The sequence below is a fragment of the Coccidioides immitis genome (assembly GCF_000149335.2).
Source record: "Coccidioides immitis RS genomic scaffold supercont3.4, whole genome shotgun sequence".
Lineage (NCBI taxonomy): Eukaryota > Fungi > Ascomycota > Eurotiomycetes > Onygenales > Onygenaceae > Coccidioides > Coccidioides immitis.
In genome coordinates, this window is record NW_004504311.1 from 496,238 (window position 1) to 507,620 (window position 11,383).

The following is an 11,383-nucleotide window of genomic DNA, read 5'->3' on the forward strand; positions in this document are numbered from 1 at the left end:
AATGGAAACAAAAGAAAAAGAGATCTGCAATCAGGATGGAATCCTTCAGAATGTACGGAGTACTCCATACAAGGATACCTCTCATTTTATAATATACTTAACAATCTTTCTGCTCTCTGGAACAAAACGTCATCACAGGGTTCTAGTATCCCCCTTGGTGGGGGCATGCCTTTGCCCTGTCATCCTGAGAAAGGTGTTCATGTCCACTTGCAAGCAATTGATGGAGGCCTTGGAAAATTTACACAAAGCCATAATTGTACACCATGGTTGGTGCTGGGCAGTGGAGAGCGCACAGGGCTGGTGGATTGTGCAGCTGAATGAGCGCATGCGATTTTTACGGTATAACAACGGGCAACTTTCTACAGGTATGGCTGGCACTTTCAAGTGTCTACGTTAAAGGCATTTGGACTAGTCTTACCAGGAGTGCTAATTACAAGGCACTTGGTCATCCACTAAAGCAAATTATAACATTTCTCAATGTCTGGGAGCAGGGAGGACTTGTTTGGCCTGTTGAAGCAGTGGAACAGCCTTTGCACTCGCCCTGGAAGCATTGATTCCTGGTATGATCAATGTAAAACATCCGATCCAAGTCATGACCTTGCCTCAACAATTGCAACAGTCACACGCAGACGAATCCCACATTCAGGGGCTGCAGGCTAAAATCTCTTGATGATCACTTAATTTGTACGCAGAGGAATGAGCCACAAAAAAAAAAAAAAAAAAAAAAAAAAAAGGACAAGGGGGGGTTGCAAATAGAGTGAAGAATTTGATCTCGTGGAAAAAAGAAGAAAGTTTCATTCATCATATTCTATTTCATTTCCACATCAAGTCAAGAGTATAATAGCCACATCGCAAACATTCTATGCATATGGTTTTCAACGTAGGACCCGTACGGGTTATTATCTTCCCCGTCGCCTATTTTCCCTTTGTCTTTTCTCTTTACCCGCCTCTCTTCGTCTCCTCTTCCAAGCACGGTTGTTATCGCCTCTGTTCTCCCAGAACCACTTCGAAAATTCGCTTTCTCCATCGGCCTCTGGGCCCTTTCGCTCGGTGGCTTTAGATAAGATGGTTGTTGGTTTCATAGTTCCGACGCCCCTGTCATTCCCTTCTGCGTCGACATCTGCACTGTCCTCCTCTTCATCTTCTTCCCAGAATCTAACTTTGCTGACGGCAGCGGTGTCAGGAGTAGGGGCACCGCTACGCACAGCGCGGATTTGCAAATCCATTTTTGTAAAGGGCGTCTGAGGTTCAGCAACAATGTTGCCATCGGCCCCATGGAGACTGGTCGTATAATCATCTTCGTCTTCGATGTCGCTATTTTCTTCGGCGTTGCCAAAAAAGCTGAACGCCGTGCTAGCCGCGGGTTGCGCCTTTCCGGGCGGGGTTGCTGCCGCCGACGCTGGCCGTTTGAACAGAGCTTCCAAGGGGTGGATTTCTTTGGGGGCATGCACGCACTCTGGGGTTGTGTCGGCCTGTTGAACCTCTTTGGTTGGGGGTTCGTTTTCGATTTCCTCCTCCTCATCGGAGTGAGAGTCCCCGCCATCCAAGGCTGAACTAGAGACGGCGGTGCCATCTTCGCTAGAGGAATTGCTCGAGGATGTTTCATCATCAACACCGTCAATGGAATCGTGACGATCCCTGATCTTTTCATTCCCTTGATCCACGCCGCCCTCGTCAGATAATTCAGAAGTAGAATCGCTGGAGGCTTCGTCCATTGCCAAGGTAGTCGACGAAGGTATATCGCCATTTCCCGCAAGTGATTTGTCATTGGAACTGCGCTTGGAGGTAGACCGCGACGGAGGAACAACGCAATCGTTCGTAGTTTCTTTATTTAAGGCCTCATCGCTAGAGGACGAGGACGAGTATCCAGACGATTCTTCTTCGCTTGACGATCCGCACGATGAAGTCTCGTCCTCACTAGAACTTGGAGCCCAGTTTTCGGTGATTTGAACCGAAATCTTTGAGACATTTCTCTTTTGCGGCCTTATCCGACTTGTGGGCTCCGGCTTGGTTTTCAGCGAGCTAGCTTCTTTCACGCTCCCACTTCGGTCAAGCCACCCTTTCCCGTCAACGTACTCGTTTGTCAGACTCTTCGATGACGAGTCCTGGCCGGTCCTTAAGAAGCTTGGATGGGTAGTCAACTTTTCGAACTCATGGACCACAACAGCAGCGGTGTCGGATGGCTTTCTTTTTCTTTTTTTATCCGCTTTGGAAAGGTCTGCTTTATTGGGGGGAGGCAGGGTCTGAAAGAGACATTCCGGGTTATTTGTATATTTAGATTTCTGAGCTTTCTTGCCCTTGCTGTCTTTCTTCTGCTCTTTCTTGTCGGCCTTCCGTGATCGATTCTCTTTATCGGGCGCCTCAGTCCATCCTCGCTTTACGCGACGCTCTGACGGCAATTCATAACCTTCGATGGCGTCATCACCAGCTTTGCGTTTTTTCGCCATAGCGGTATTGCAAGTTACCTTTGGGCCAGGATCCTTGGGAGAAGCGATGAGCTCCTCGAGCGGTATCTCCCTTCTGAGCCTAGCCTCCTGGATCCGGAGCTTCCTGCCTTTCAGGATCGAACCATTCAGCTTTTTAACCAACTTTTCCGCTTCGGCCGTGGGCAGCGTTACGAACCCATAATTACTCTCAGGGAACGTCTGGACGGTGTGGAAGGAGATGTCTGTTGCCAGGGAACGGGTCGTCGGATGCAGGATGGTATTGAGCAGAGCTGCGTCCAGGGGCGTGATGTGGAGTCGCTTCACCGGGGAAGTTGACATCGGGGATCGAGGCTGAGGGCAAGATAGGGGCTCTGCAGCTGTCATAAGGATTCTGGGTGTGCTCTGGAGGCCATCGCACCCGCTCTGTCCTCGCCAGCTGCCGTCATGCAGCACCACCAGCATTCAGCAGCTTGTATCTTCTTCTCCCAGCGAAATTTCGCTTTTTTTCGGGCCTTGACGCCCTGTAGCCAATCACAAGCAAGAAACCTTGAAATAAATTACATAATTGGAACTGTCCAATGGGAGCAACGGAATCATGTGGCGCCGCGTCAACAAGCCCCAGCTGAGGTAATCGGTGCCCGCCACCGCCAGAACGAGCAGGAACGCAAGAGAAATGGCCCAGCCGAACGCTTGTCAGTCGCCGGCTCGACGGTGAAGGAGGCGAAAACTCGATAACTCTCGTGGAGGCGCTGCCTGGCTGCCCATCTCCTTCACCACCTTCTCCCCTCCCCCAGCAGTCCATCACAAGCCTCCTCCAGGCCTGCGTCTGGGGTTCCCTTCCAGATCCTGAACCTACAAATCTCCTTTGTGCTCTCAATGCACACAACTTATCGTCATCCATGTCGATATTGGTGGATCAATGATCTTCCACAAGAGAACTGTTGTTACGGAGCTGCTTTAACGTGCAATTTGCCATCACTTGCTCTCAACGTTTATAATAAGGTCGTCCTACCCGCTTCCATGTGAATCTGGACTCCCCGTCCACGACGCATGTCATAAACTCAAAGTGATTCATCTGCCCAACACCCTCTGGACTCTCATTTCCGCCCTTTCGAGCCATCACTGCCATACCAACTCCTCCACTGTACTGCTATGCCTTCACCGCCATAACCTGCACGCAAAATCTTCGCTCATATGGCCGTTCTGCTTCCTGACAAACGTCGAGTACGTCCAAGGGTTACGGTACCTTCGTAGTCCGTGCACCTGTTCCGCGGCCCGCCACACGAACGAGGGCACTGCAGGCGGTCCACAGTCCCACCAAAAAATCCTCAGACTTTCCCCTTTCTTTATTTATAGAAAGCCTCGAATATTCATAGAGACGAGATCTCACTTTTCCTTCTTTCCATAGGTCGTCGTCGGGTCTCCCCTCCCCCTATCCTTCTTGGCCCTGGTCTGCTGGAGTTCCTAATTACCGCCCATATTCAGTATGGGAAACGCAGCGACGAAGGAGAGCCGGTCCTCGCAGGAACACTCCGCTCGGCATTCGCGAGGCGGATCAACCGCTTCCACGGCAGCATACGATCATTACAGGCCCTCAGATGGTATACATGCTAGCTCGTCCCGCGCTCTCCGCGGTGGCCGGTCTGATTTTGCTCTGCTCGGTCTCGGAGCTGAAAGAGAGCCAGTGGAGCATCGTCGCGAAACAAGACAAGAGAGAGAAGCTAGGAAGCGAGAAAAGGAAAATGCAGCCAGAATTAAAGAGCGCCAGCGCAGCATGAAGGAAGAGCATGTCGATGGTGGCTATCTGGTGACACAAGGGGTGTATGTTGGCACGGAGGACTTCAATAAAGCGATAGTAAGGCAGTTAATGGTACGGATTCCATCACATATTTGGTTGGTGATGGAGCCAATATTTTATTGACACTGGCATTAGATCGAACGACGCCTTGCCCCCTTTTGGAGAGGGTTGAATGATTTCTCGGAGTCATGGACGGAGCACCAGTTGATGGCCGCTGCTAGAGGGATGCCAATCCCCGCGCCGGATGAAGTGCCCCCCGAGCTGGAATATAAAATACCCTCGAAGTCTTCCGCGGAAAAACAGCCACCAGAAAGAAATCTCAATACCTTAATGGTCCCAATAACGTCGAGATCCCAGTCTTACAATTCGGATACGTCGTCGATTAATCGTACTATATCGCCCGCGCGGTCACCTGGAGCTCTGAGTCCGACAAACTCCTTTCTTAGAGGCCGTGCTAAAACGTTGGCCTCTCTGACGACATCTTCAAAAACGCCCGCATCTGATATGGCCCCTCGCGAACTTCAGCTTCCCAAGGACCCTTTTGTCAACGGGCAGCCGATCGAGGCATACTTGTACAAAGATGCTTCTGAATGCCCTATCTGTTTCCTTTATTACCCGCCTTATCTGAACAAGACGAGATGCTGCGATCAACCAATATGTTCGGAATGTTTTGTACAGATAAAACGTCCAGACCCCCACCCTCCCGAGCATCATGATCCAAACAATTCCGAAACCACCCATCCGGACGAGCCGGAGGGACAACTCGTTTCGGAACCTGCGGCATGCCCTTTCTGCGTCCAACCCGAATTCGGTGTCATGTATACTCCACCCCCGTTCCGCCGCGGGCTAGCGTATGCAGCCAGTCCTGGCGTCCATGCGCTTGCTAATTCTTCGGCTGCGTCCTCAGCGTCGTCGTTGGTCTCTGGGGGTGCCAACCCGGGTACCAGGCGGCGCGCTGTCTCGATATCTGCCGATTCACCCAGCGTGATAACTACCGACAGGGTTCGTCCAGACTGGGCCACGAAACTTGCTGCAGCGAGAGCGCAGGCCGCCAGAAGATCCGCCGCTGCCACCGCGCTCCATACGGCTGCGTATATGATGAATAACCCCGGGGGTCCAGGTGAGCCCAGGCGACGCGGCATGTTGAGAAGAACCGCTGGTCAAGATAGCCCAGGTGGCAGGACGGCACCTTCGCATGTAAACGCAATGGCATACCTTGCCGAGCGACGGGTTGTCACTGATCGCGACAACGCTTCTCCGGTTGATAGCACTACTAATCTTGCTCCCCCTCGAGCTAGCTCTCGCCGTAGCCGGATCGATGAGCTAGAAGAGATGATGATGATGGAAGCCATCAGGCTGAGCTTGGCTGCTGAGGAAGAACGACGTAAAAAGGAAGAGAAAGAAACCAGAAAAGAAGCCAAGCGTCGAGAGAAGGAGGCTAAGAAGGCCGAAAAGAGTGCAAAGAAGGCTGGGCTTGATAGCCAGAATCCGAGCAATCTTACATCGAGTACCTCTTCCGCCAATTCTGCTGTTCAAACAGCAGGTGGAGCGAATTCTGAACTCGACATGTCCGCGAACAAAGGCAAAGGCGTAGATCGTTCGGAGCCAAGGCCAGGTGTATCGACTGAAGCAGGCTCTTCGACCGAACCACCAAAGATTACCATAAAAGACCTCAAGGGCGAGCAATTCAGCTCAATGCTGGAAGGCTCAAGCAAAAATATGCATCTTCGCCACGTCTCTAGTGCCTCCTCTTCCAATTCCTCACTTGTTGAGTCTGCATTCGGCGAATCAATAGGCTCTGGAACGCCGCATAACGGGTCGAGTTCCAGTTTGGCCGCCATTCATGGATTCAGAAGCCTTGCCGCAATGATTGATGATACTCCATCGGGTGATTCTGGTGAAAGTATGAATCGTCCTGGAAGCACGAACGAACAAGTACAGGGAGCTCCAGCAGTAAAGGAGCCCTCCGAAAATTCTGCGCCAAACGAACCAGATCAAGTTACGCTACTATCTTCTTCCCCCTCTCTTGAACAAAAGGATACTCTGGGTAAAGAAGTGCATATGTCTTCAGCGGAGGTGCTTCCGCAATCAAGTCTAGGCACCGCAAGCTAGCTAGTCAAGACACAGGTGATGAACGTGCCTCTTCATGACAGGAGAGCTTTGAAGCGGCTGGCTACGCATATGTGCTGCTGATATAACCTGCAATTTTCTCCATTTTATTCCCTCCTTATGCTCCTTTCGAAGTTCAGAATACGACGAAGTTTGCTGATCCCGGGGAATCAAGCGTTCTTTTTTTTTTTTATTTATTTTTTGTGGGTCCTTTTTTCCCCTTCTCTTTCTCTCTTGCACCTTTTGATTCGTACTGTACTCTAGGTGATACACTCCGGGTTTTTTGAAGCGCTGATGTGGAGTTTTTTTCTTTTTTTTTGGGACGCGGGGATCCGGATGACTATGTTTTGAGGATAACTTTTGTGGCATGGCTGTTTCCAATTAATTTGTACAGGAGTAAATGCGGTGATTGTTTTCTCCTTTTCGTTTGCTGCTCTTTTGGCAATTCAATTTTTTGTCACCCGCTCCTCTCAAGGTGATTATTTGCAGCTGGAGAGCTTGTTCAAGGTCGATTTCAAATACAGTTCCACAGGGTATACAAGCTAACTCAAAGTTTTCTTTTTTGACTTGTATCAAATTTATCAAGGAAAAATGTATATTTTAACTTTACGAGGCTGTAGTTGGTGGTTGAATTTCCTCCTGGTTTAATTTGGATAGTTGGAGTAAGATCTCCTCCATGATGTGATATTGACATGGTTACACTACGCACCCCCCAGTTGGCAACTCGTTAGTTGGCAGTTGGCAGGCCTGCTGGCACACTAACTAGGCACCACACATCTGATCATGGACGGAAGTGCGTCAAAGGAACACTCTTTTTTAGTCGCTCTTGTTGCTACGGCGATCTATGCATCTTCAGCCATAACTGGAAAATTTGAATAAGGAAAGAAAAAAAAAGAAAAAAAGCCTTTCAGCATCTTCCAGGCGAAGACTGTCCTGAACCATGAATGTCAAAGCATGATTAACTGAACCACAGCAGACCCAAGCACAGTGGCACATACCATTTAGTGCGGTTGAGAGTTGGTCGGAAACTATGAATCCTCCTGAGCGGAACGCTCCCCCTGGTACGGTAAAACCCAAAATTCCAGGGCACATGGCTCTTTGGCTTTAGATGAAATTGGGATTGTTGACTTTGAATGCCTTTGCCCTTGTGGATAGGTGATCTGGAAAGCCAGCATGCCATGTCGGGCCCTACTCCTATCGCAAACTCGACCGATGTGAAGGACGGCGATGATGGCAGAACACCACCAAATTGTACTGCGACCCCCAGAAGAATCAGTGCAACAAGGATGCATGGCGAATAGAGACAACAAGTTCCCCTGGCTGACAGACTCGTTTGTTCACTGATAGATCCCTTACGTCACCCGCGTCCGATGACCGTCGCTGATCTACATTTGGAGATGGAGAAAGAGCAAGAGGCAGTTGTACGGAGCGAACACACGACCTCGATAATGGCTACATATGAGCTCCCTTCTAATATTGCTTATAGGTCAACCGTCTTACCCGTGAATTGAGTCTCTTGCGTCAGCAAACCGCGTCTGTTGCCTCGACTGCCTCCTCAACATCGACTAATGTTAATGATCTCGCGGATCACCAGCAAGGCCCCATTCTTTACAACCCGAGATCGCGAAATCGATCGTCCTCGACACTCAGTTCACGTAGTTTTGCGGGTGCCACGTCTCTGCCGATCGGGAGCGTGTCCGGCATCACCCCGTCGCGAGAGGGCGGTCCTCCATCACGCCAATCCCTAGACTATCATCGCGGAAACGCCAGTCGCGAACCGTCGATTGCATCCCGTGCTCCATCGGGCCACGCATCCCCAGCATTGTCGTCATCGTTCCAGCAGCATGGCGAACATTTCATGCCGTCGAGCCATCCTCACTCTCATTCCTACAGGCTGTCGCAGACTTTCCTCCCTGCGCCGGGCAGTTCTGGCCAGACGCAAGCTCCGAGGGAGGGCTCTCGTCGCGGATCTCTCTCAGCAACCCATGCAGCAGCACGGTATGAAGAGGTCTCCACTCATCGGGCCGAGTTGGAAGCTACAAAAAGGGAAAATGAGATGCTTCGCCGTCGTGTCAGGGAACTCGAGGCTACAATTCGAGAATATCGGCGATCAGAAGCGGGAGGACGGACCAGAATCTCAGAGGCGACCTCGACCCTTACGGCTGGCTTACGGGCGGCGTCGATCTCCAATGACCAATGAGGTGAAGGTAAAGGCTCTTCGACTCTGATGGGGGGTCCAGTATTCGGGTTTATGATGCTGTCGCTTTTCCTTTTACTCCAGCTGGATAGAACTTGAGATGGAGAAATTGTGATCCAAGGCAGATTCACTGGAATGTAATAGAATGTATTCCTTCCAATGCTACTCCGTTCATTGAATTGAACTGCATACCATACTCGGATAGTTTGTATCAGCGGAAATTACTAGATGATAGTAGAGAGGAATGGGTGCATCTGCCATCCCTCACGATCCCAGCAATGCCGTTATTCCCCAAAGCTGGAGGGAGAAACTCGCAGCGATTCCCTACTTTGTGACGTAGGTACCCTTCCCGCGACTTTACCGCAAAGAGATACAAATGCGCTCCAGAGCGGAGTCTTTATGCCAAATCGACCAATCAGACACGACCGCCTAGACTGTGGCTGGTGGATTCAGCAACTACGTCACCTGTGGCGCAGTTACTTTCACCCCGCCGTTCAAATCGTTTGTCATCTGGCTCGGAGCAATCCCCTAGAGATATATAACACCTGGGAATCTTGATTTTGTGAGGGGGGAAATATTCGCTTTCCACTATCCATCTTATTGTTGCCTAGAGGGAAATTTTTAAGCTGGCAAGCTGAGATCTTCAAAACAAAGTTGCTTCACCAGTCTCTACAGTCCATCATGTCTACGACGGTTCATGTATCCAATATTGCGTCTTCCACAAGCGAGAAGGAGGTGACAGATTTCTTTAGCTTTTGGTATGTTGTACTCCGTACGGAGTACGCCTCCGGAAATTTAACTTTTGGGTGAACATCACTAATGGCCTCTTCAGTGGAAAGATCACTTCGCTCTCCCTCACTCCATCATCCGGTGAAAAGGATGCCCCGCAATCTGCGACTGTGACCTTTGAGAAGGAGACGTAAGAGCACCCACTATCCTTAACTACTATTTGTCTACAATATACTCTATGATCAATGTCAATGTCAATGTCAATTAACAGACGATTTCGCTAATACCTCCTTCACAGCGCGGCAAAAACTGCTCTCCTTCTCGACCAGACCCAGCTCGGCCCTTCATCCGTCCACGTAACCGCCGCACGTTCGATTGACGAAATTGCGGGAGGCAAGGCCGCTGACGCATCACAAGCCAAAGACGAGAACAATCAAACTCTAGAACAGGAAGACAAACCTCGTTCGAGAATCTTCGCCGAATATCTCGCGCAAGGTTACGTCATCAGTGACAACGCTATCCAAAAGGCCATCGAGATCGATAAAAAGCATGGCTTCTCGAACCGCTTCCAGACCGCCTTGGCCAACTTTGACAGGAAATATCATGCCACCGACAAGGCGAAGGGGATCGATGAGAGCTACAAGATTAGCGAGAAGGCAGAGCGGGGATGGAGAGGTTTTAGCTCTTACTTCGAGAAGGCTCTCGATACGCCCACCGGTCGCAAGATTCGGGATTTCTACCTCAATAGTGATAAGCAAGTCCGGGATATCCATAGTGAAGCGAGACGTCTGGCGGATTTGAAACGGGAAAAGTCTCCGAGTGCTGAGGGGCCAGAGCAAAAGGAGCAGCCACCGGCGGTGCCTGCTGGTGATCCTGCTGCGAGTGAAGCCGCTCCGGCCACTGAAACAAAGGTTTAACTCTTCTACTTCTTTGCGTTACTGTGGGCACTTTTATCATTCCTTCAGATTCCCACCTCTTTTTTCCCCCCAAACTTCGAATATGTCCCTCTCGATACAGTGTAATCAGCAGGCCCGGGCTCTTTTTATATCCGGTTGTAATGTTAGCGGCTTTCGTGAAAAAAGGGTTTGCACTTTACTGCTCTTAAAACTATTCACGATATTAATAATAGTATGAAGAATCAATTTGATGCTAATGTGTTTAGAATCGCTTCTTTGACAGCCTACTTTCCGTATACCCCAACATGTCATCTCTGCAGGTGCATTGTCTTATCTCTCATATCCCGCAACATAATGTAACATATTGAAAGTTCAAGCAAAAATCAATGAATCTTCCCCTTCGCTATTTCCGCCAGTGGATGCACCGGATTGCTCTCTAAGTGTTCAACTCCTCCATCTGTCTCGCTCGAAGCACTGTCTTTCCTTCGGCTCTGGTCCTCCATCTCTTCCTTGGTTGGTTTGGCGTTCGCTGTGTGCGCAGAAGGATTGAACAGTGAGGCATGACCATTGTGGCTTTCCGCCTGGCCCGTCCAACCTGGGAGGTCGGATTGCTGGCGCCCGGTTTGCCGGGAAGGGGACGGCGATTGACGGCCTGCAAACATTGTGTGGTTGTCTGTATATGTCTCCCAAGCCTTGGTAAACTCTTGGACGTATCAAAGGAAGGGAATCGTCTGAGTTCGGGTAGAAGAAGATGTTTCTGAAAGGAGAGGCTTCAAGTTTATTGTAGTTGGGATGGTACTCAGAAAATGATTCTTTTTCTTGATGTTATAGAAGGATGTTTGACGAAAATATGCGCTGATTATCCGTACGCCTGCAAAGACTTAAATTACTTATAGAGGGGCGAATATCCTGCTTTCCATGGAGAAAGCTTTTCCCTCATTCCAGGTTTCCTGGGTTCCAGCTGGGTCGACTGTTGGAGTGTCCCCTGTGTATGGCGTCCAAAAGCAGAGCGCAACGGGCAAATGATCTCGTCCAGCCAGGGGAGCCTGATGGAGAATGGCATCACTGTGACGTCACTGCCAAAACTGTCCGCTGACAGATAACGGAAAACGGATTAATTGAGTTTCCGGCTGTCGCGGCTCAACGCAGGTTTCCCCTTGAACGGCAATTCGAGCTCGCTCTCAGTGTAAATGGCTATGTGTGTTGTACTTCTTCAACTCTCTCGAGG

At 50.1% G+C, this 11,383-nt stretch overlaps 5 protein-coding genes across 5 annotated transcripts; 3 read left to right on the top strand and 2 right to left on the bottom strand.

The window, feature by feature from the left end:
• Nucleotides 1-770: 770 nt before the first annotated feature.
• Nucleotides 771-2,765, bottom strand: CIMG_04428 (uncharacterized protein; the record flags this gene model as incomplete). Its single annotated transcript, XM_001244986.2, has 1 exon — nt 771-2,765. One exon carries the CDS (start codon nt 2,763-2,765, stop codon nt 900-902), a length of 1,866 nt encoding a protein of 621 aa, XP_001244987.1. The 3' UTR covers nt 771-899.
• A 377-nt stretch (nt 2,766-3,142) lies between these two features.
• CIMG_04429 (protein SIP5) lies at nt 3,143-6,905 on the top strand. The gene is made up of 2 exons (XM_001244987.2): nt 3,143-4,296; nt 4,360-6,905. Exons 1-2 carry the CDS (start codon nt 3,913-3,915, stop codon nt 6,334-6,336), a joined length of 2,361 nt encoding a protein of 786 aa, XP_001244988.1. The 5' UTR covers nt 3,143-3,912; the 3' UTR covers nt 6,337-6,905.
• Nucleotides 6,906-7,196: 291 nt separating this feature from the next.
• On the top strand, nt 7,197-8,732 carry CIMG_04430 (uncharacterized protein). The gene is made up of 4 exons (XM_001244988.2): nt 7,197-7,394; nt 7,489-7,584; nt 7,681-7,754; nt 7,820-8,732. Exons 1-4 carry the CDS (start codon nt 7,364-7,366, stop codon nt 8,531-8,533), a joined length of 915 nt encoding a protein of 304 aa, XP_001244989.2. The 5' UTR covers nt 7,197-7,363; the 3' UTR covers nt 8,534-8,732.
• A 321-nt stretch (nt 8,733-9,053) lies between these two features.
• On the top strand, nt 9,054-10,526 carry CIMG_04431 (actin cytoskeleton protein). The gene is made up of 3 exons (XM_001244989.2): nt 9,054-9,288; nt 9,363-9,449; nt 9,558-10,526. Exons 1-3 carry the CDS (start codon nt 9,212-9,214, stop codon nt 10,174-10,176), a joined length of 783 nt encoding a protein of 260 aa, XP_001244990.1. The 5' UTR covers nt 9,054-9,211; the 3' UTR covers nt 10,177-10,526.
• Nucleotides 10,379-11,134, bottom strand: CIMG_13360 (uncharacterized protein). Its single transcript, XM_001244990.2, has one exon. It carries the CDS (start codon nt 10,815-10,817, stop codon nt 10,539-10,541), a length of 279 nt encoding a protein of 92 aa, XP_001244991.1. The 5' UTR covers nt 10,818-11,134; the 3' UTR covers nt 10,379-10,538.
• Nucleotides 11,135-11,383: the final 249 nt, after the last annotated feature.

Coding starts and splice junctions, on each gene's coding strand:
- CIMG_04429 (XM_001244987.2), top strand. CDS start 3,913: ATGGGAAACGCAGCGACGAAGGAGAGCCGGTCCTCGCAGGAACACTCC. Junction 4,297..4,359: donor CGATAGTAAGGCAGTTAATG/GTACGGATTCCA, acceptor CACTGGCATTAG/ATCGAACGACGCCTTGCCCC.
- CIMG_04430 (XM_001244988.2), top strand. CDS start 7,364: ATGAATCCTCCTGAGCGGAACGCTCCCCCTG. Junction 7,395..7,488: donor TGAGCGGAACGCTCCCCCTG/GTACGGTAAAAC, acceptor CCTTGTGGATAG/GTGATCTGGAAAGCCAGCAT. Junction 7,585..7,680: donor TGGCAGAACACCACCAAATT/GTACTGCGACCC, acceptor GTTCACTGATAG/ATCCCTTACGTCACCCGCGT.
- CIMG_04431 (XM_001244989.2), top strand. CDS start 9,212: ATGTCTACGACGGTTCATGTATCCAATATTGCGTCTTCCACAAGCGAG. Junction 9,289..9,362: donor ACAGATTTCTTTAGCTTTTG/GTATGTTGTACT, acceptor TGGCCTCTTCAG/TGGAAAGATCACTTCGCTCT. Junction 9,450..9,557: donor GTGACCTTTGAGAAGGAGAC/GTAAGAGCACCC, acceptor CCTCCTTCACAG/CGCGGCAAAAACTGCTCTCC.
- CIMG_13360 (XM_001244990.2), bottom strand. CDS start 10,817: ATGTTTGCAGGCCGTCAATCGCCGTCCCCTTCCCGGCAAACCGGGCGC.